Source organism: Pongo abelii, chromosome X (genome assembly GCF_028885655.2).
Source record: "Pongo abelii isolate AG06213 chromosome X, NHGRI_mPonAbe1-v2.0_pri, whole genome shotgun sequence".
Taxonomy (NCBI): Eukaryota; Metazoa; Chordata; class Mammalia; order Primates; family Hominidae; genus Pongo; species Pongo abelii.
Genome location: NC_072008.2, coordinates 126,438,822 through 126,462,369, shown reverse-complemented (window position 1 = coordinate 126,462,369; position 23,548 = coordinate 126,438,822). Strand labels below are relative to the sequence as shown.

The following is a 23,548-nucleotide window of genomic DNA, read 5'->3' as shown; positions in this document are numbered from 1 at the left end:
TCCCACTCCTGGCTGAGATGTGAATAAGAGAAAACTTGAAGTTTCCTCTAAAAGTTGTATTTGTCTGGTTGTCTCAAATGCAATGGAAACCACAGCATGACTTTTAGCAGGCCCCAGACCATTGCCTTGTGTGAGTTCAATCACTGAATCTTCCTTTTCAAAAGTAAAACATTGGATCTGGAGCAAAATATAGATTTAGACCCCTTGGCTATTTTCTGGGGGCGGTGGGCTGGCAGGGGAGTAAGCTAAAAGGTTGCTTGTGTATCAAATCTGATTCATAATGCCCAGATTTTTCTATAATGCATTTAAACAAACTCAGTTATTGGGTGTTCTTAAAGCAGGGCATACCTGTAATAGAAAAGTTGCTGAAAATAGAGTCTAATGATGATGTACCACTAATTTCCCTTTCATTTGTTAAGAATATTGTGTTCTGGCTGGGCACAGTGGCTCATGCCTGTAATCTCAGCACTTTGGGAGGCTGAGGCTGGCGGATCACCTAAGGTCAGGAATTCAAGACCAGCCTGGCCAACATGGTGAAACCCTGTGTCTACTAAAAATAGAAAAACTAGCTGGGTGTGGTGGAAGGCACCTGTAATCCCAGCTACTCGGGAGGCTGAGGCAGAAGAATTGCTTGAACCTGGGAGGTGGAGGTTGCAGTGAGCCAAAATCGTGCCATTGCACTGCAGCCTGGGGGACAAGAGCGAAACTCCATCTCAAAAAAAAAAAAAAAAAAAAAAGAATATTGTGTTCCTTTTGGCATGGGCTGACTTTGATGCACTCAGTACTTGCCTGAGTGGTTATGTGAGAAGCATATGTTTATAGAAGTTAGCTTTCTTTTGGCATACAAAGACATTCAGCAATGTTTATCAGCTCCCCCCCCAAAAAAATATTGCCCCAAATTTTAAAAATAACTATACTTGACAGTTTTTACAAGTTTGAAAAAAATGACAAAAAAATAACTATACTCAATTATTCTAATATCACCAAAAATAGAATACTATAAAGCATTTAAAGGGTAATGGGAAAATGACTTGTTTGGAAAGTATAAAATGATGAAATAGTGTATCTCTAGGGTCTCTACCATAATAAAAAAAATCCAGCTTTACTAGTGTGGCATCCATACACTATAATTTTCTTTGTGTATATTGGGTATCTGTGAGGTCAACAGTAGGCAGTAGGCCTGGTACTTTGTGGAAAGCAGAAGGAGCCCAAACTCATCATTCATCATAGTCAAATAATCATTTCACATAAGCTTTGCATGAGCAATAAGACAAACTAATTTAATAATGTAGTACTAGAATATAGTGGTCAGCCCTTTTGTCTTAAAATTCCTGGATTTGATCAATGCTTTTTTTTTTTTGCCCAGGCTGGAGTGCAGTAGCACGGTCTTGGCTCACCGCGACCTCTGCCTCCTGAGTTCAAGCGTTTCTTCTGCCTCAGCCTCCCAAATAGCTGGGATTACAGGCATACGCCACCACACTCAGCTAATTTTTGTATTTTTAGTAGAGACAGGATTTCACCATGTTGGCCAGGCTGGTCTCAAATTCCTGACCTCAAGTAATCCACCCGTGTTGGCCTCCCAAAGTGCTGGGAATACAGGCATGAGCCACTGTGCCCTGCCTGATAAATGCTATTTCTTCTAACCCACATAGTTCCCATTTCTTTAGGTTTCTACTGATTACATGCAAGAATAGCCACATTGGTTATGCCATTGCTTTGGAAATTTGGCAAAAACCCTAGCAGAAAGAGCAGGACTTAAAAATAAGACTCAGGTTTTAGAGAGATAAATAGGATAACTGCCTTTAATGAGTGACAGACTTCCATTAGAAAAAAAATGCTTTGATCTAGTGAGTGAATGATACAGACATCCACCTAGTTACCCAAAGTGTTGAATTAATGGAAATATTCTAATAGTCAAAATACCACCCCTGTACCATCTGAGGGGAAGAGGGAAAAACTTCCTGGCTTGATGGAAGACTGAATGCTGGCACTGAGAATCTTTTTCATACTTACCACTTTAAAGCACTTGCCTCTAGCACGAAGCTTCAGGGAATACTGCCTTTTCTCCAACCCATCGCCGTCCAATAGATAAAACATGAGCCATATATAATTTCACATATTCTTTCTTTCTTTTGAGAGGGAGTCTCACTCTGTCGCCCAGGCTGGAGTGCAGTGGCGCAATCTCGGCTCACTGCAAGCTCCGCCTCCCGGGTTCACGCCATTCTCCTGCCTCAGCCTCCCGAGTAGCTGGGACTACAGGCACCTGCCACTGCGCCCGGCTCATTTTTTGTATTTTTAGTAGAGACGAGGTTTCACCGTGTTAGCCAGGATGGTCTCGATCTCCTGACCTCGTGATCCGCCCACCTCGGCCTCCCAAAGTGCTGGGATTACAGGCGTGAGCCACCGCGCCCAGCCTTTAATTTCACATTTTCTAATAGTCACATTTAAAAAGTAAAGACAAAGGTAAAATTACTTTTAGTAATATATTTTATTTAACCCAGACATATCCAAAATATTATCATTTCAACATATAATCAACAGGAAAGAATAGATAATTTACATTATTTATTAAGTCTTTGAAATCCAGGGTGTATTTTACAGTTACAGCACATCTTAATTCAAACTAGTCACATTTCAAGTTCTCAGTGGCCACATATGGATGGGCAGTGGCTACCATATTAGATATCATAGGTCTAAGCAAGTCCAGAAATATGAGACCCCAAGGGCTAAATGTGAATGGGAGAAAACTTAAAGTTTCTTCTAAAAGTTGTATTTATTTTTCTGATTTTCCTGAATGCAATGGAAACTGCAACCTGACTTTTAGCAAGCCCCAGGCTATCTCCTTGCATGAGTTGAATCACTGGATTTTTCTTCGCAAAAATTAAATCATTGGATCTGGAGCAAAATGTAGATTAGGCCCCTCAATGTTTTTTCCCTTAAATTATAACTGAACCCAAACTCTTCTTGTCATTAATTTTAATATCTTTTTTTTTTTTTTTAGACGGAGTCTTGCTCTGTCGTCCAGGCTGGAGTGCAGTGGCACAATCTCGGCTCACTGCAACCTCCGCCTCCCGGGTTCAAGCAAATCTCCTGCCTCAGCCTCCTGCGTAGCTGGGATTACAGGCACGCGCCACCACGCCTGGCTAATTCCTGGCTAATTTTTTTTTTTTGTATTTTTAGTAGAGACGGGATTTCACCATGTTGGCCAGGGTGGTCTCAATCTTCTGACCTCATGATCCACCCACCTTGGCCTCCCAAAGTGCTGGGATTACAGGCACGTGCCACCATGCCCGGCTAATTTTTGTTTTTTGTTTGTTTGGTTGTTTTTTTGAGACGGAGTCTCGCTCTGTTGTCCAGGCTGGAATGCAGTGGTGCAATCTCAGCTCACTGCAAGCTCCACCTCCCGGGTTCATGCCACTCTCCTGCCTCAGCCTCCCGAGTAGCTGGGACTACAGGCGCCCACCACTGCGCCCGGCTAATGTTTTGTATTTTTAGTATAGACGGGGTTTCACATGTTAGCCAGGATGATCTCGATCTCCTGACCTCGTGATCCGCCTCCCAAAGTACTGGGATTACAGGCGTGAACCACCGTGCCCGGCCTTCCCCAGATATCTTCAAAGCAACTGCTAGTCCTGCTTTTGCACATTACACTCTACATTCTCATTGCCCCACTTAACTAACCCTCCCTCATGTCCTTTTCTAAAGATGTAGAAGACTTTGAAATAGCATAACATTTAAATGGTCACAAATCACCTGGCTTGAAAGTGACTAATAATAGGAAAATCAGACCTCAGGACTGAGTTCAATTTCAAGATTCTCCCACTCCACTTTGCTGTCTAAGAGGGAAACAGAAAAACATTACTCCAGCCACACAAATATGATACTGTGCAAGCATCCCACTCTTACTCATTCAAATCCTACCCATATTTTCCCACTGTGGAACAGTGTCTTGCCAACTTATACCTCTCTCCAATAACCCATAAAGATGGTGATTTGAATTTGGGCCAAGATTTAACATTTTATGAAATACAAGGGGAGAGTTTTGCAGAAAACTCTCCCCTTTCCTGAAGTTGTATGACCTCTATGAGCCTTAGTTTCTTCGTTTGTAAAATGAGAGTTAAAATCTACCTCATGGAATCATTGCTAAGATTAAGCAAGATATATAAGTAGAACTTGTGCACATGGTAGGTACTTGGAGAATGTTATTTCTCCTTCCCTCTTACTCATCTGGACAAGTTTAACTAGAATTCTAAACAGTTAAATATGTATCAATCCTTTGTATTAAATATCTTGATGGTAAAATGTTAAAATATTGATGTGAATAACAGCTGGTATTGAATATTCAAATTAGGGGAACTCTTTCATTGTTTTGAGATAACAGCTTTTCCTGAAACAGCTTTTTAAAAACTATTTTTAAGAAATTCATAAGTTACTTTTAAGAACATTAGCTTAGAACATCTTCCCCTTTCACAACAAATTAGACATTAGAGCCAAAATTGCCCAAATTGGTATGGTTTCTGTCTCCCTACACTTTAATCAAGATGTTTGTCTTTATATCAGCAAAAACCGCTGCTTAAGTGGGATTCCTGCATCCCAATAAATGTATCTGGGCATTTGGTACTTGAGAGACGACTGGGTTTGACAACACCCAGAAGCTAATGAGGCCATGTGCCTTCTCTCAGACCTTGCATTCAGGAGCAAGAAAGCAGAAATACTTTGTGGACTCCTTTTCAGACACTTTACAAAATATAAAATTTTAACCTTGTGAAACAGAAAATAAATGCAGGATAAATGTCCAAACATTTTAGCCCCTACTGTTTTTGAAACTGAATAAAGCCATGCTAGTGAAAAATATTTTCCAGTCAGTGCTTTTTGGAAGCTATTTAGTAGATATTAATTTGATGGGTTAGAGATTGCTGTTATCCCATTAAATGAAGCTGTTTCTGCTTTATATTCAAATATATTTCAAGTTGAACTTGCTTAAATCTAAAATGCTTACACAAGCAAACTGTAGAAAGAATTTAGTCACGCAAAAGAAAACTTTTTCTTAATCCTGGATGTCAACTCTTAAGAAAGCTGTCCACAGCCTACAGAGCAAAAAGGACTTTCCTTCCAGCCTCCTCACCATGTCCAATCTAGTCCAGATGTGAAGAGTCAATTTTGGTTTTAAACAAAATTTGCATGCAGCAGCATTAGAACTAATGAAAACAGTATCTAGACTAAGACGTGCATACAAAATCTTTCAGACCATGAGAAACTAAAAATTTGTTAAAACATCAGTCGGCAGGAACAGACATCTCAAGCTCCACTGATAAGGGAATCAAAACTGGAACTACATGCTGCTTTTAAAAGTGTCTCAAATTTAAGCTCACTCAAGGACTATTAATAGACAGTGTCAAACTGACATGCAGTTTCATCATTAAATCATCTTATTGGTTTGCAAGTTTCCAAGCCTCAGGGCTTCATTATGCATCAGCATAGGACAACCCCAGAATTTGGGGACAAAGACAACATCCCTTTTTGAAAGAGGTGGTAAGAATAAAAACAGGTTGGCCAATCTTGGAAGCCACCCCAATACGGCTTCCCGTGAACCAAAAGGCAATTGAATTTTATTTGTTTTCAAGGCATATGTTTGGAAAAATAGCACTTTTTCCAAGCATGTGCTTAGTTAGAACAAATGATTTATTGCTTAAAACCCAGTCTTTTACTCACACACTTGTGAAAATAAGAAGAAATTACCTATTTCACCATAGATTATTAAATGGAAGTTAACAGTTATTGACAATCGAGTCTTGTGATAAGAAATTAAAATTATAAAGAAAAAGTAAATTTCCCGTCTTTAAATTCTAGGTGGTAGAATTCTGAGAACACTTACAATGAACTTTAAGGGAGTAATTGATTATGCCTTTGAAGTCTCCTATATTCACATATTGGCTGAAAGTAAAGCATTTTAAAATTGGAGAATGAAATGAAGAGCAATAACATTTGTTATATGAAAACTGTGGTTTTACTTTTAAAATGGGATTTTAAAAATGTATTAGTTGGGTCGGGCGTGGTGGTTCACACCTGTAATCCCAGCACTTTGGGAGGCCAAGGCGGGTGCATCACCTGAGGTCAGGAGTTTGAGACCAGCCTGGCCAACATGGTGAAACCCTGTCTCTACTAAAAATACAAAAATTAGCTAGGTGTGGTGGCACACGCATGGGATCCCAGCTACTCAGGAGGCTGAGGCAGGAGAATCGCTTGAACCTGGAAGACAGAGGTTGCAGTGAGCCGAGATCGTGCCATTGCACTCCAGCCTGGGCAATGAAGCAAGACTCCATCTCAAAAACAACAACAACAACAACAACAAGTGTATGAGTTGGATGAGTTTAATTTTTTGCTTTCTGTTTCTGCCTAAAGATAAACCAATTTAGCATACATTGATATTAAGATGTCTGCCATATTTTGAACGTTAGCCTGTTGATTTACAGTCTTCCAAATAAGACTGATGCCTGAAGCTCATTTTTTGGTTAACTGCTTCTGTTAGTTACACACCTTTTCCTACCGTCCTCTAATCCAAGTCTATTTAGTCATTTGAAATATCAGTTTTCACCTGTTAGTATTACTAGCTATGTTTGCTATATTTCACAAATACATTTCTAAAACAATCCATTTAATTAGAATTGGACATTAATAGTGAGGCATGTCATTCTCTGTAACAACTAAGATTTTAAGTAGAAATTATTTCACTAATTCATCTTTTATTTCTCAAAGTATTCAAGGCTAAAATTTGGAGTTCTTTAATTTTCACTCTAAGAGGCAAATATTAATTATACTAATGAGTTCAGGTGTTTTTATTTTTCCTCCCAATGACCTATTCTTAATGAACATGGTATTATTAAGAGAAATTCCAGTGAATCATCTCCTGTATTTTTTTACATGCATAAATTATATTCCCTAAGGCCAGACTCTTAAACAGACAGATGAACCTAATAGTCTCAACAATGATTTAAAAACTGGCCCTCAATTTTGTTCATTCATTCCTGATCTCGTGGAGTTGTGGTCCTTTTCTTGGTTTTAACACAGTATTCAACAAATTGTTATTATAGTTGATAATATCTACTCATTCTTTTACCTGCCCTAAAAAGTGTAATAAAAGTATTCATACCAAGTATAAAATACATACAAGTATAAAAATGTATAATACATTTAATTTATATGCATCAGTCTCTACAATGACAAGTATGATTTCTTTAGAAACTGATGCATACATTTTCACTGTTTTTCTTTCATTATATATCAGTTTTAATGGATACTCCTTAGAAATTGGAATCATTTTGAGTTTCTTGAAGAGCCTTGATAATTATATTATCAAAATTAAGGAACCTAGATAAACAAAGTTAAAATATTTACAACATTTTGCTTGGGCATACATTCATATTTCCATTAATATATAATTGCTACATTATTAATAAGTGACATGTTTATTATAATGAAACACCTCCATGAATTTAGCGAATTGTAATTCTTATCTCGTCCTCTGAAGTATTATATTTAGAAATACTGTATCTTCAGTTACTGATTTGTGTACGAGGGGGAACCTGGCTGGATATCATTATTATTTGATATATGCCATATAACCTTCTGTTTGGGGAATATAAAATCCCTCGAATTGGAAATGTTCATGACTACCCATGGGATAAATCCAGCTGTTTTTGTTTGGGGTCCAGAGCATAAAAACAGAAAAGGAAAAATGCAGCTTCCCAACAGACCACTACCAAACCACCGTAACAGACAGTCTGCTAGAAGAGAACTGATCAGGCCATTATGTCACTGGACAACAGGACAATCATCTGAGTTGGAATGCTAAATCACGGCAACTCCAAGACATCTGGGATTTTTTTTTTACCCTCACATTGGATACAATCTATGGAATATTACTACATTTAGTTCATTTGTAATTTACAATTTTTGATGACTAAAATTGGAAAAGTATTAGTACATTCCTACTGGCTTTACATATTAATATTGGGCTGTCACCATTACCCAGATTATTTAAAATGTAAATTTTCTTTACTCACTAGATTGGAAGCTCCTTAAGGGCAAGGGCTACTTCTGTATTATTCATCTTCGTGCCACGTCACTTAGAACCTAGTAGATACTCAATAAATACCTATTGAGCTGAACTGACCTTGTCTAAGTAAAAGTGAGTCCAATACACAAGTTACTAGATTGTAGGTTGGTTTGACACAAACTTAATTTTGAAACTAAAAATGAACTAAAGACACACTGCCTGAGAGAAGCAGGCTCTCTATCCCTGTATTCCTATTCTCAGGAATATGGGTAAACTAAGTTTCCATTAAGCACAGTATCTAAAGATGCTGACACATCTGCTAGTTTAATCTCTTTGAATTGCCTTTCATGTATGACCTAATGTTTAGAAAATGACAAGGATCACACATGTAGAGTGACATCCCTGATTAACAGTGATGAGCAGAGGCCTCAGACCCAGGGGAAGCAGAGAACATACATATTTAGTCCATATCACCAAGGCAACACAGTGTACCTCAGCACAGTAGAAAAACAAGCACAGATGTTGATGTTGAATATTTAAAAAGTGTTCCTTACACCCACTATAACAGTGGTTAGACATAAAGATGAATTATTTCAAAAACCAAGCTATTAAAAGTTTTTACTTCTCTAATGTGTGTATATGTGTGCTTTGTTTTTCATTGCTAATACTCCATAGGCAGTCTTGGTCAAAAAACATTATCTTAGCAACAAAAATAAAGGTTCAAAGTTTGATTCTGACATAAATGACTTGTATATTCTTTTTAAGAACATAAGGAGCTACAGGCCTCAAATAGGGTGCTTCCTCCCCCAAATAGGGAGACATCTGAATTTGAAGCCAGTAAGTCAGCAAAAAATGAAACTATCTGTTGAAGAAAGCTCCCTGGGAGATGACTTACAAATGAGTTCCTGATGAGACTATTTATACTTTTATGGACCAGGAATAAATAATATGGTAAGCTGCAGAATAAAACTGTCATAACATAAGGAAAACTACATGGAACTTGAAAAGGATATAGGAAATAAAATATCAGGGCACCTCTATGGGCTAGGAAAGAGACGAGATTTTGGCAGAGATAAGCATTCTAATTAATGATGAAGCAGGAAAAATTCTCCAAGTCTTACCTCAGCACAACTGAAATATTACCCCAATTTATCAATCTTCCTTTGCTCATACCTGTGTTTACCAAGTAACTTCCTGTTTTCTAATTGTTTACCATAGGCAGACCTATCACTATGAATTAATACATTTATATTCTAACTGGGGAATCTCCGAGTCTTACAAGTTTCATCAGTGGGAAATGGTTTCTCAAGCTGAGGGTCAGACCCTGGATCTATGTCCACCTATGTTACATCCTGGGAGACCCAGCTGGAACAGCCAGCCAAATGATCTCTCTCTTTTTGCTATCCACCCTCACCTTTCTCACCAACTTCTAACTGTAACACAGGTCACCACAATCTTGTATATGTCTGTATCCATCTGAAAAATAAAATCACATGTCATATTGGTAAACAACCAAATGAAGATGGCTAAGACACTAGAATAACAGCAAGGTTATTAGGAAGAAAAATGGTCTTTAACAATAAATAAATCCACAACTGCTCTTTTAACTCCCCAAACAGATTACTGTTCTTACTAAAGCAGGTCCATGTCCCTCATATTCCACTTATAGAAGATATACATTATTTGAGGAGTCTAGTGGGGACCCAAATCCAGATGTTCTGGGCATCTGTTTGGTATGACTTTACTCAAAAAAGAAGGCACTAAAAAAACTGAACCTGAATCTGATCAATCTTATTTGTTTACAGGATATGCAGGAGGCATAAAAACAAGTTAATGACTTCACAGTGATACAATCAACAAAATCCAGAATATGTGTGGAAACTTTAAAGACAAAACAACTAGATTTCTTAAATAATTTAAGGGGGAAAAGAAAAGGTAACTTATAAATTAAACAGACTTCAATAAATAACAACCAAATGCAATGTATGAACCTTGTGTGGTACCTATTTCAAGCAAACCAACAGTTAAGAGAATTAACAGTCTAGACAGTTGATCATATTAAGAAACAGTTCAACTTTTAAGTGTGATAATGGTATTGTGGTGTTTTTCTAATTTTTAAAGATACATACTAAAGTAGTTATGATGCCAGGCATGGTGACTCATGCCTATAATCTCAGCACTTTGGGAGGCTGAACGGAGGCGGATCACTTGAGGCCAGGAGTTCAAGACCAGCCTGGCCAACTATAAAATATATAAAAATTAGCTGGGCATGGTGGCTCATGCCTGTAATCCCAGCACTTTGGGAGGCAGAGGGGGACGGATCACTTGAGGCCAAGAGTTCAAGACCAGTCTGGCCAACATAGCGAAACCCCGTCTCTACCCAAAATACAAAATTAGCCGGGCATGGTGGCACATGCCTGTAATCCCAGCTACTCAGGAGGCTGAGGCACAAGAATCGCTTGAACCCGGGAGGTGGAGGTTACAGTGAGCCAAGATCGTACCACTGCACTCCAGCCTGGGCAACAGAGCAAGACCCTGTTTCAAAAAAAAAAAAAAAAAAAAAAAGAAAGTAGTTATGGATGAAATGATAGGATGTCTGGGATTTGCTTCAAAATAATTGGGGGGTGGGGAGAAATAATTGACGTATAAATGAAATAAGACTGACCATAAACTGAAACTGGGTGATGGATATGGAGAGGTCCATTATACTATTCTCCAGACTTCTGAATATGTTTAGAATTTTCCATTGAAAAGTTGTTTTTAAAAAAACAATCAACAAACAAAACACATACACACACACACACACAAGAGAATGAGCACTGCTGGGTCCTCTGGAGTAACAGAATAAAATTCCTAGTCTAGTTTCTAGCCCCATTTAACTAGACAGTTTCTCTAGAGGTCTACCATAAAGTGGCAATCCATTGACCAAGTCCTGCTCTTCACTCTTATATCATTAGCCTAAGAAAGGACGTTAAGTTGTCTGAGTTTGGTTACTTACCAGATACCTTTTAATATCCAAGTTTGCTACCCAATTTTAACTTGAGTTTAAGAAAACTTAAAATAATTTCTGAAGCTAACAGAATTTTAGCATCTGGTGAATTTATTCAGCATAACCACAGGCATTATCTTCATGCTGTCACACACAGACACAAACACAGATACAGCACAATATCCATATTTAGCCCAAGTGCATTCCTTCTGAGGCTCATTTATATGTCTTCATATGCCACAGCCCATCATTTAAATAATGGATATTTTCAATGCCAATTCCTTTGTTGACTTTCTCACTGTAGAAGGAAAAAAAACACATAAACATCTTTTATGCATTTTTATAGTCTTACTCGTGATAAATATAATTCAAAGTATATTGTTATTTTTTAATTATTAAGCCACAAGTAAAGAACTTATTGACATCACAATTACATTGTTGTTTATATTAAACTACATTACTCTGTGGCAGCTCATATCTAAAAGTGATTTTAGTGATCTAACTAGTGGGTCTATAGAACCAGAGTAACAATGTCACAAGACTAGGGGAATATCAAAGTGCTACATTAACCCTGAAACATAATTAATACCACTAATTTGGTCATCAAATGGGTTCTAAAGTTTTTAAATATACTGCCTATGTTTTGATAATATAGCTTTACTAGTTCTCTAAATATTCTACATTTCTTGTACTACCAGGTCAGAATATAAGATACTGTGTGGTGGTGAGATATATCACTGTTTTTAAAACTAGCAGTAATGATCAGGCGCAGTGGCTCACACCTGTAATCCCAACACTTTGGGAGGCCGAGGTGGGTGGATCACGTGAGGTCAGGAGTTCAAGACTGGCCTGGCCAACATGGTGAAACCCCATCTCTACTAAAAATACAAAAATTAGCTGAACATTATGGCGCACACCTGTAATCCCAACTACTTGGAAGGCTGAGGCACAAGAATAGCTTGAACCCGGGAGGCAGAGGTTGCAGTGAGCCGAGATCGCGCCACTGCACTCCAGCCTGGGCAACAGAGTGAGACTCCATCTCAAAAAAATTTTAAAAAATAAAAATAAAAATAAATAAAATGAAGCTAGCAGTAAAACATCTTCCCTCCTCCCCCAATTTAAATTATACTAAATAAGATTCCTAAAGTACCACGTACACACATATAAAACAGCTGTGTTGGCACATGGGTTCTTTTCAGTGCTTAAGAAAGACTACAATCCTGAAGACAAAATAGGTTTCATTGGCTTCCTAAGTGTTAGGAAATATCAGAAATGAAGCTTCTGTGCTTGGATATTTGTGTAATGTGGTATGCATGATAGCAAATTTCGCCTGTAATTCTGATGCTTCCTGGGTTGGTTACCCATATATCAAAAGTTAAGGGGGCCTAAAGTAAGACTTACATGTCTTCTGCAGACATCTTCATGACTCCAACACATAGAGCATGCTGTTTTCCTTCTGCCATGATAGCCTGAAAGAACACAGCTAAGAAAACTATCAAAATGCCTTGGGGCCTCCCCATCAAGGGAAGGGTGTCAAATAATGATCATGTTACTAGTTAAGCCACTTGGAACCCCTCTTGTGTCTTCTCCTAGACCATTAACTCCTTGAGAGCAGAGACCTAGCAGAGTCTGTGGGTACACTGTAAATACTCAGTAAATGCTAAATGAATAAATCTAATAACCCCTGTTCTTTCAAGTCAAATGTTAATACTATAACCCCATGCTAACAAAACCAGAATAAGTCACACAAAAAAAGGAGTAAAATTTCTTGCACATAAATACTAAAAACTGTGAAATCAATAAATATTAATTGTTCTGATTAATTATTCTGATCACTGAATGGTGGGGATTTTTGTTTGTTCTTGAGACAGAGTCTCACTCTGTTGCCCAGGCTGGAGTGCAATGGCGCAGTCTTGGCTCACTGCAACCTCTGCCTCCCAGGTTCAAGCAATTCTCCTGCCTCAGCCTCCCAAGTAGCTGGGACTACAGGCGCGTGCCACCACACCCGGCTAACTTTTGTATTTTTAGTAGAGACGGGATTTCACCATGTTGGCCAGGCTGGTCTTGAACTCCTGACCTCATGATCCGCCTGCCTCGGCCTCCCAAAGTGGTGGCATTATAGGCGTGAGCCACCATGGCCGGCTGTTTTTTTGTTTTTTTGAGACGGAGTCTTGCTTTGTCACCCAGCTGGAGTGTAGTGGCATGATCTCGGCTCACTGCAACCTCCGCCTCCTGAGTTCAAGCAATTCTCCGGCCTCAACCTCCCTAGTAGATGGGATTACAGGCGCACGCCACCCCACCCGGCTAATTTTTGTATTTTTAGCATAGACAGGGTTTCGCCATGTTGGCCAGGCTTGTCTCGAACTCCTGACCTCAGGTGATCTGCCCGCCTCAGCCTCCCAAAGTGCTGAGATTACAGGCATGAGCCACCACACCCGGCCTGAATGGTGGTTTTATGTAAAGGATGTTTTAAAATAATAGTTAAATTCCCAGTCTATCTTTAAGAGCCCGATATAACAGTTTCAACCTTTCTAGAAAAACCAGAGTGGTCTTGGTTAACATTTGAAGTTTCTGGAATGTTAAACACTGCAGTACATATTTTAAAAAGTCAAGATTCAGGGTACACAAGACCTCTCTGTACCATTTTTTTTAACAACTTTCTCTAAATCTATAACTGTTTCAAAATAAAAATTATTTTTAAAAGTAAAGACTAGGTACTAAGAAAATTTTCCATTTAAGGTTAACTCCAGAACTATAAATTTACCAACACTTAATAAATATTAAAAACAAACAACAACAACAAAAAACCCATCCTCACTTTTCTCCCTTGATTTTCAATTCATTCAGTGTTCCAAATATGTGAGCACCTATTAGGCAAAAAGCATGTCAACATAAGCTGTTCCTAGAATATAAACATACTACTTATACTATCCCTTCGCTATAACTGCCCCAACAGAGAATATCATTTTTTTTTCTTATTCTTCTTAAACACACCCCTGGCTGGGCGCGGTGGCTCACACCTGTAATCCCAGCACTTTGGGAGGCCAAAGCGGGTGGATCACCTGAGGTCAGGAGTTTGAGACCAGCCTGACCAACATGGTGAAACCCTGTCTCTACTAAAAATACAAAAATGAGCCAGGCGTGGTAGCGGGTGCCTGTAATCTCAGCTACTCGAGAGGCTGAGGCAGGAGAACTGCTTGAACCCAGGAGGCAGATGTTGCAGTGAGACAAGATCGTGCCACTGCACTGCAGCTTGGGCAACAGAGCGAGACTCCATCTCAAAAACTAAAATAAGATAAACACACTCTAAAAGTAATTTCCCTATTCCCACCAAGTACCATTCCTTTTCTATACCTGAGGCAAATGGCTACTTTAGCTATGATAAAGGAGAAGATGTTCTCCTGTCCAGAATAGTCACAAAAATCTATTTAATCCAGAAAATAGCTGAAACAGCATGGTAGAAATGGAAATAATGCAGAATTATTCAGCTATGTCATGAGTTGAATCGATCTTTAAGGACTATCTGGGACTCTGACATTTCTCTTTGAGAAAACATGCCCTGAGGCCCCCAAACTCAACTTTTCAAATAATTAATTTTCAAAATAAAAGTTGGAGGTTGCCAATATTTTCCACTATTCACTCCTAACACAAAATTGTTGCTTGGTAAGAGATACCTATACCTGGTGCCTAATTCTTTTCCCTTTTGAGAGCTTTTACTCCAATGTATGTCAGTAAGTCAAAATGAACATTACAGTGGCAAGTTGATATCCAAAAAGCTGATCCAATTATATCATCTATATCCTTTCCCCTAGTAATCAAGAATTCCCTATTGTGTCCTAAGTCTGATAACAGTAGGCCCTGACTGGGCTGAAATGCAGCTGAGACTCTTTTGCAACTTGTTCTCATTTAACTTCTAAGAAACGACCTAAGATGAGATAATTTAGTAGCAACAAATAAAATTACTTTATACAACTTCAAATGTAACCAGAAAGGCATGAGATAAGAGTAACAGTAACCTTCAAAAAAGTACATCTAATGTTCTCTTGGATGGTACACCTTTCGCAGTAATGATAAGAGCACAATGAATACATTTTTCAGCAGTTTTAGCCTGGGAAGGATACAACAACGGTATCTACTGCAGCAGGGTAAAGCTTAGCTCCAGGAGAAGTTAAGCCTGGACACATGATATTTGCTCCACTGAGTACAAATTTGATGGCTCCTTTATCAACCTGCTGGTGTGGCAGGATAAAAGGATCTATAAGAAAAGAAATACAATATATTAATGATAAGACTAACGACTCAATAGAAAAAGGCAAAGGATCTGAACAGTATCTCCCCAAATTAATCTGACAGATACAAAAGAAAACTCTGAAACACTATCATTTGTTTACCAAATTGGTAATCTTTTTTGTTTGTTTTTTTGAGACAGGGTCTTGCTCTGCCACCCAGGCTGGAGTGCAGTGGAGCAATCATACCTCACAATAACCTTGAATTCTTGGACTCATGCAATCTTCCCGCCTCAGCCTCCCAAGTATTCTCCAAAAACCATAGTTTCAAAACTATGGTTTTTGGAGACTACTTAATATGCCCTGGGAAATTTTTGTGATATAATGTTAAGTGAAAAACGCAGAGTAAAAAAACGATTAAAAAGATCAGTGGTTACCTGGGGTTGGGGAAGTGGGGGGAGGAAGGATGAATACGTGGAACACAAAGGATGTTAGGGCAATAAAACCATTCTGTATGATACTTTAACAGTAGATACTTGAAATTATGTATTTGGGAAAAACCATAAAACTGTAGAATACAAAAAGTAAACCCTAATGTAAACTAAGGACTTGCGTTAATAATAATGTATCAATGCTGGTTCATCAATTGTTACAAATGTATCATTCCAACACAAGATGTTATTCATAGGGGAATCTGAACTGGGGAGAGGGAACTCTGTTCTTTCTGCTTACTTTTTCTGGAAACCTAAAACTGCTCTAAAAAATAAAAGCCTGTTAATTAAAAAAAAAAAAAAAACTACAAGGGGATGAGGAGAAGTTGGTTAAGGGGTATAAAAATACAGGTCGATAAGTTCCAGTATTTGAGAGTACAATAAGGAAATTATATTTAACAATGATTTACTGTATATTTCAAAATAGCTAGAAGAATTGTAGTCTTCTCAAGACAAAGATAAACGTCTGAGGTGACAGATACCCTAATTACCCTGATTTGATCATTACACGCTGTATAAAGGTATCAAATATCACATGTACCCCTAAAATATGTACAACTATTATAAATATATATAGGTGGGGGGGGATACAGGCACCACAACAGCAGACAATGTACAGCTATGACGTATCAATTTTTAAAAACTATGTAACAGAGAGCCCAATTTAAAAAAAAAATGCATTTACACACATCACAGGAAATAACTGGATGGAAGGACACTTAGTCAACGCTTTCCCATATATAGACTTTTCTCTACTAGGCAAATAGATACAAATATAAAAGATGAAAATGCTCACAATGCTTATCAGAGTTTGTAAATACATATTTGTGTAATTATCTAATTGTTGTTTATTCTCCAAAATAGACTATTAGTTTCTTAAGGACAGAGAAAATGTCTTTGCTTCCCATTGTATTCTCAGCACCTAGCTGAGTACCTAGCACATAGTAAGTTCAATAAATATTTGTCTTTGTTTCTTTTTTTCTTTTTTTTTTTTTTTGAGACTAAGTCTTGCTCTTGTCCCCCGGGCTAGAGTGCAACGGCGTGATCTCGGCTCACTGCAACCTCTGCCTCCTGGGTTCAAGTGATTCTCCTGCCTCAGCCTCCTGAGTAGCTGGGATTACAGGCACCTGTGACCACGCCCGGCTAACTTTTGTATGTTTAGTAGAGACGGGGTTTCACCATGTTGGCAAGGCTGGTCTCGAACTCCTGACCTCAGGTGATCCACCCGCCTTGGCCTCCCAAAGTGCTGGGATTACAGGCGTGAACCTCCGTGCCCGGCAATAAATATTTGTTGAATGAATGAATAAATGATCTTTCTTGGGCTTTCTGGAATGCATGAGAGAATTTGCATTTTTCAGATTTACCACAAGATGGGCATTCATTTTAGTTTTACATCCATTATTACCTAGTACTAATAAATAATGAGTCAATTATCAGAAGTCACTCTAAACTCTTTTTGTGTCTTTCAATATCCCCAAATGCACATTTCTGTTTTTCTCCCCCAGCAGTGTCTTATCTGATTAAATGCATATTTCTTACAAGACTTTACATTTGAATATTGCAATAGGAGTAAAATTTCAAAAAATAAAAATAAAAAAACCTTACATTTGTGAAGTAATCTTAGGGTTGGATAAAAAGGCCCTTCTCTTTGTCTAAAAAAGAGTAATTCTCCATTTACTGTAAGGATTTCTATATGTTCATGGCTGTAAGACAAATGTCACAAAGTACCAAGTTAGATATTTTCTTTCAAAAATTCACAATATAAAACATGCATACACAGTGATAAACTTTCTTAAAAAGTCAGTAAAAATCCTGGCCAAAAAATATTGTTTACATTGTTTTTCCTATCATACAAGTTCAGTAGAGAAAAAAAGAAAAATATTACCTGCTACAACCAATTTTATTTCACATTTTATTAATTCCATTGTTAGGTAATTCAATAAAACAATTCTCTAAAGAACAAACTGAAATAAATTAAATCCAACTCTGAACTAAAACATTTAACTCTTTACTAGAACAATCAATACACAAAGCCACATTTTTTCAGGGACATAGAAAATCTTTGAAAATACAAATATTGGAGTTTTAGAGTTATTCTGTGTCTACCCCATTATTAATCTTTCAATACTTAATCTGAAAATAATTCCATTTAGTATGAGTGCAATCTAATCATTAAATATTCAGCTACACCGAGCTTTACACAGACAAAAACAAAGACTTACCATCGGACTATTTTGACAGGATCTTTCTTAGGCATGATTTGATTAAGCCATGGTTCAATACCTGGAAATTGCTCTATCAATTGATTCTTAATACCCTTAATAACTGAAGTTTTCAACTGGATGCAGTTGGACACATTTTCTTTTTCATCAAATCTGCCAAGTAATTTTTGCAAGAAAAGAAAAGGCATTTCTAAGTAGAGGTATCAGAATACCTAAAGGTACTGTTCTAATTAGTCATTTATTCCCAACCAAGTATTTAGATACTTAATTATGAAATAAATTGTTCTTTTTTTAAAAAAAAAAAATACCATCTCCCTTTTACTCTGTCCAGCACAAAACCAATGTCTTAATACAATATGGAAATAAACTGTCAAGTATACAGCAATTAGCTGGGGTTAGGGGGAGGAATATGAGACATACTTTGCACCATAATCTGTAATTAGCTACACAAATGCCTTTCCTGGAAAATCTTATTCAATTCTACCTAGGAAGAAACACAGGCTCCCACCAATAATAAAACCTGAGATCAAAAAACAAAACCTTCAATTGTTGAGATACAAAAGACCAACCCAAGCATAACATAGAAAATCGGCCCCTGCTAGGCTATGTAATCTGCTGAGATTTTAAGTGATGATAATAATGATTTCTAAGATCCCTATTCGTTTTTGCTCAAAATTTCATGCACAAAACCCACCTTCCTTTGCCCATGTTCCCCCTTTGCTTTTTGCGTCTACCAAATCTGGAAGGCAAACCCACTAGTAGGTTCCCAAGGAATTTTTGTCTTCCTTACACTGAATAGCCTATGGGGCAATCGTTATTTTCAAGGCAAGGTTAATCTGGCAGCTAGGCAATAGGCATGACAGGCCGCTTGCTTCCTGTCACCCAGACTCCTTCACTCCCATGACCCAGGAAGTCAAGCCTTCCTTTATTCAGTTCATAACTAATAAACATATGGCAGTGAGCGCAGGGCTCCCCTCTCAGCTACAGAGGATATGCCCCTAAATCACAGTGCACGGATGTGATTGGTAGAACCCTAGGAATGAAGACAGAATTGGGGGAGGGGAGCAAAAGAGAAAGAGGGGTAAGGAGAAAAAACAATGGGAGTGGAGGGACTGAAACCCGATTAAGGACTACGGATGGAAAGCTTAAAGAAGTGTTCAAGTTGGGAGTGAGAGCATAGTACTATAGAAAACCTTAGGGAGTCAGGATGGCAGGGGCGGGGGAGAGAGAAAGAGGATCTTAGCTCTCGCCCTCTTCCCCACCCCCACCCCACCGCCTTTGTGAGCAGCCGATGGAGGCCACAGCATGTCCTTACTTCTTGAACATGATCCAAGGTGAAGGGGGCGACGATAGGGAAGGGCCCGGAATGGGAAAGAAATTGAATTTGCAGGGGTCCGGCAGATCCCCTCACACGAGGAAGGCCGGCACTGACAGTCGGAGCTGTAGTCGTTATCCGGAAAACGAGAGCCAGCCGTGCTTTACGGCTCTCAGTCAAATCTGACTACTTCCGCTCCTCTGGACTCCACGTAGGCGCTTTTGCCGGCTCCTTTTAGGCAACCGGTTCCTCTGCAGTTGGAGGTAGCTGAAAGGGCGGGACTTGAGAGGGAAGAAGTGATAGAGCAATTGCAGGAAGAGAAGAATGGAGGGGGCGGGGAATCAATCAAAGTAGCATTTATGGCACTTGCGTCAGTTACGGGTTCCTCAAAGGGTCAAGATTCTTCCGTGCTTCGTTGCTACCTATCGTCAAACTAAACGATTTTTTTAGAGGGAATGGTTTCTGTCCTGTCTGAGGCAACCGAATGGATTGGTGCTTACCTACCAGCGTGAATCCAGGCAACTCTCATGGCTTCATGTTAAAGTGCTGGTAGGATTGCCAGGTTTAGCAAATGAAAATACAGGATGCCTATTTAAATTTGAATTTCAGGTAAACAACGAATATTTGTTTCAGTGTAAGTATACCTTATTAATATTTTGGATATACTTACACTAAAAATATACAGCGCTCGTTTAGCTGAATTTAATTGAGCATCCTGTTTTTTATCGTATAACCTTATTCACTGGCAACCGTGCGATGCTCCCATAGTTTTTTGCGGGTTTTTATTGAGACAGGGCCTCATTCTTGTCCAGGCTTGAATGCGGTGGTGCTATCATGGCTCACTGCAGCCTCTACCTCCTTGGCTCAAGGGCTCCTCCCACTTCAGCCTCCCAAGTAGCATGAACTACAGGCACACACCATCATGCCCGGTTAATTTTTTTATTTTTATTATTATTATTTTTTTTTTTGTAGAGACGGGGTCTATGTTGCCCAGGCTGGTTGCAAAGTCCTGGGCTCAAGCAATCCTCCCACCTTGGCATCCCAAAGTGCTGGGGTTACAGGCGTAAATGACTGTGCTCCCGTAGAATAATTCCCATAGAATTATTACAGAAGGTAATCTGATTTAAGAGATAATAGCTAAAGATACATGTTTTACTTATGTAATTTTTTTTTAAAAAGAAAGCTGATAGAGAAACAAAATTATGCCAATCAAGAGTTTCACTTTGTTTTTTGTTTTAGAGACAGCATCTCACTCTGTCACCTAGGCTGGAGTGCAGTGGCATGATCATGGTTCATTGGAGCTGCAACTTCCGGCTCAAGTGACCCTCCCGCCTCAGCCTCCCGAGTAGTTGGTACTACAGGCATGCACTACCACACCTGGCCAATTTTAATTTTTTGTAGAAACAGGCAGGGTCTCACTAAGTTGCCCAGACTGATCTTGAACTCCTGGCCTCAAGCAATTCCCCGAACTCAGCCTCCCAAAGTGTTGGGATTACAGCCATGAGCTACTGTGCCTGGCCTAATCAAGGGTTTTGATCAGCCAAGAAAGCATGGAAAAATTTAAAAATCTGAAAAGGACCTACTCAGGAGGTGGGGTGGGTAGGCACTGACATCCAAAACAAATACACCAGTCTCCCCAGGGAGTAAATACTCTAGTCCATATTGAGGAGATGGGCCATTAGAGCAATTATAGCAAACAGTACTATGCATTTAAATGATCCAACTAACTCACCTTGTCTTAATTCTATGGTATGAACAATATTCTGATTATAATTTGGCTTCCCATGAAGATCTGCCTGCGGGGAAAGAATTAGCTATGTTCCAATCAAATCTGCATGAACAATTATGTTTGCATTTGTAAATTAATAAATTGGCATTCTGGTTTATACAACACTCTCTTGTGAACATCCTTAGTGAGAATCCACATTCCCAGCATCCATCAACTCTGCAACATTTAGAATATTGACATTATGAACATGTGAAACTGATGCCCAGACCCCAAGCTGTGGTGAGTGCCACACTGGCAGGATTTTTTTTTTTTTAATTTTTATGGGTACCTAGTAGGTGTATAAATTTATGGGGTACATGAGATGTACAGGCATGCAATGTGAAATAAGCACATCATAGAGAATGGGGTGTCCATCCCCTCAAGTATTTATCCTTTGAGTTACAAACAATTCAATTGTGCTCTTTAACTTATTTTAAAATATACAATTAGGTTATTATTGACTATAGTCACAGTACTAGTTCATTCTCACACTGCTAGAATACCTGAGTCTGTGTAATTTATAAAGTAAAGAGGTTTAATTGACTCACAGTTCTGCATGGCCGGAGAGGGCTCAGGAAACTTACAATCATGGCAGAAGGGGAAGCAAACACATCCTTCTTCACAAGGTGGCAGGAGAAAGAAATGTGTGGAGCAAAGGGCGAAGAGCCCCTTATAAAACTATTAGATCTCGTGAGCACTCACTCACTATCACAAGAACAGCATGCAGAAAACCACCCCCATGATCCAATCACCTCCCACCAGGTCTCTCCCCAGACATGTGGGGATTATGCAGATTACAATTCAAGATGAGAGTGGGGGGGGGGACACAAATCCAAACCATGTAAGTCACCCTATTTTGCTATCACATATTTGGTCTTAGTCATTCTTTCTATTTTTAATACCTATTAGCCAACCCCACCTCTACTACCCAACCCCCCACTACCCTTCCCAGCATCTGGTAACCATCCTTCTATTCTGTGTGTCCATGAGTTCAATTGATTTGATTTTTAGATCCCACAAATAAGTGAGAACATGTGATGTTAGCCTTTCAGGGCCTGGGTTATTTCACTTAACATAGTCACCTCCAGTTCCATCCATGTTATTGCAAATGACAGGATCTCGTTTTTTTATGGCTGAATAGTACTCCATTGTGTATCTGTACCACATTTTCTTTATCCAAACATCTGTTGATGGACACTTAGGTTACTTCCAAATCTTAGCTGTTGTAAACATAGGAGTGCAGATATTTCTCTGATATACTCATTTCCTTTCTTTTTGGGTAGATACCCGGGAGTAGGATTGCTGGATCATATGGTAGCTCAATTTTTAGCTTTCTGAGGAACCTCCAAACTGTGCTCCATAGTGGTTGTACTAATTTACATTCCCACCAACAGTGTACAAGTGTTCCCTTTTGTCCACATCCTCACCAGCATTTGTTATTACCTGTCTTTGGATATAAGCCATTTTAACTGGAGTGAGATGATATCTAGTAGTTTTGATTTGCATTTCTCTGATGACCAATGATGCTGAGCAACTTTTCTTTTGCCTGTTTGCCATTTGTGTGTCATCTTTTGAGAAATGTCTGTTCAAATATATTGCCAATTTCTTGATTGTATTATTAGATTTTTTCCTATAGAGTTGTTTGAACTCCTTATATATTCTGGTTGTTAATCCCTGGTCAGAGGGGTAGTTTGCAAATATTTTCTCCCATTCCATGGGTTGTCTTTTCACTTTGGTGATTGTATCCTTTGCTGTGCAGAAGCTTTTTAACTTTATGCAATCCAGTTTGCCCATGTTTGCTTTGGTTGTCTGTACTTGTTGGGTATTGCTCAAGAAGTCGTTGCCCGGACCAATGTTGTGGAGATTTTCCCCAATGTTTTCTTGCAGTAGTTTCATGGTTTGAGGTCTTAGATTTAAGTCTTTAATCCATTTTGAATTGACTTTTTTATATGTCAAGAGAGAGTCTCGCTCTGTCGCCCAGGCTGGAGTGCAGTGGCACGATCTAAGCTCCCTGCACCCTCCGCTTCCTGGGTTCAAGCAATTCTCCTGCCTCAGCCTCCTGAGTAGCTAGGATTACAGGCGTGTGCCACCATGCCCAGCTAATTTTTTTTGTATTTTTAATAGAGATGGTGTTTCACCATATTGGCCAGGCTGGTCTCAAACTCCTGACCTCGTGATCTGCCCACCTTGGACTCCCAATGTGCTCAGATTATAGGTGTGAACCACCGCACCCAGCCAGTGTATTTTACTTTTCATTATAGAGACCTTTCACTTCTTATAGTTCAGTCAATTCCTAGGTATTTAATTTTACATGTGGCTATTGTAAATGAGATTATTTTTAAATTTCTTTTTCAGATTGTTCACTGTTGGCATATAGAAATGCTACTAATTTTTGCATTTTGATTGTGTATCCTACAATTCTAATGAATTTATCAGTTCTAATAGTTTTCTCATGGAGTCTAGTTTATTCTAAATATAAGA

General features: G+C 38.8%; 1 protein-coding gene and 1 long non-coding RNA gene across 3 annotated transcripts in view; both read right to left on the bottom strand.

Moving 5' to 3' along the window:
• Positions 1-11,138: 11,138 nt before the first annotated feature.
• On the bottom strand, positions 11,139-19,765 carry MCTS1 (MCTS1 re-initiation and release factor). Of its 2 annotated transcripts, none has more exons than XM_003779717.5 (6): positions 19,300-19,765; positions 17,985-18,137; positions 17,368-17,465; positions 15,167-15,300; positions 12,447-12,514; positions 11,139-11,343 (listed from the first exon to the last, which is right to left on the bottom strand). In XM_003779717.5, the coding sequence occupies exons 1-6, from the start codon at positions 19,308-19,310 to the stop codon at positions 11,262-11,264; spliced, it is 546 nt and encodes a 181-aa protein (XP_003779765.1). In that variant the 5' UTR covers positions 19,311-19,765; the 3' UTR covers positions 11,139-11,261. The 2 variants fall into 2 exon arrangements, with proteins under 2 accessions (XP_003779765.1, XP_002832111.1); XM_002832065.5 differs by lacking the exon at positions 19,300-19,765 and adding an exon at positions 18,679-19,261.
• Positions 19,766-21,031: 1,266 nt separating this feature from the next.
• Positions 21,032-23,548, bottom strand: part of LOC112130757 (uncharacterized) — a 47,433-nt gene continuing 44,916 nt past the window's right edge. The window contains exon 4 of the long non-coding RNA XR_008518158.1: positions 21,032-21,095. This is a non-coding gene — a long non-coding RNA (uncharacterized LOC112130757). The remainder of the gene's footprint in view (positions 21,096-23,548) is intronic.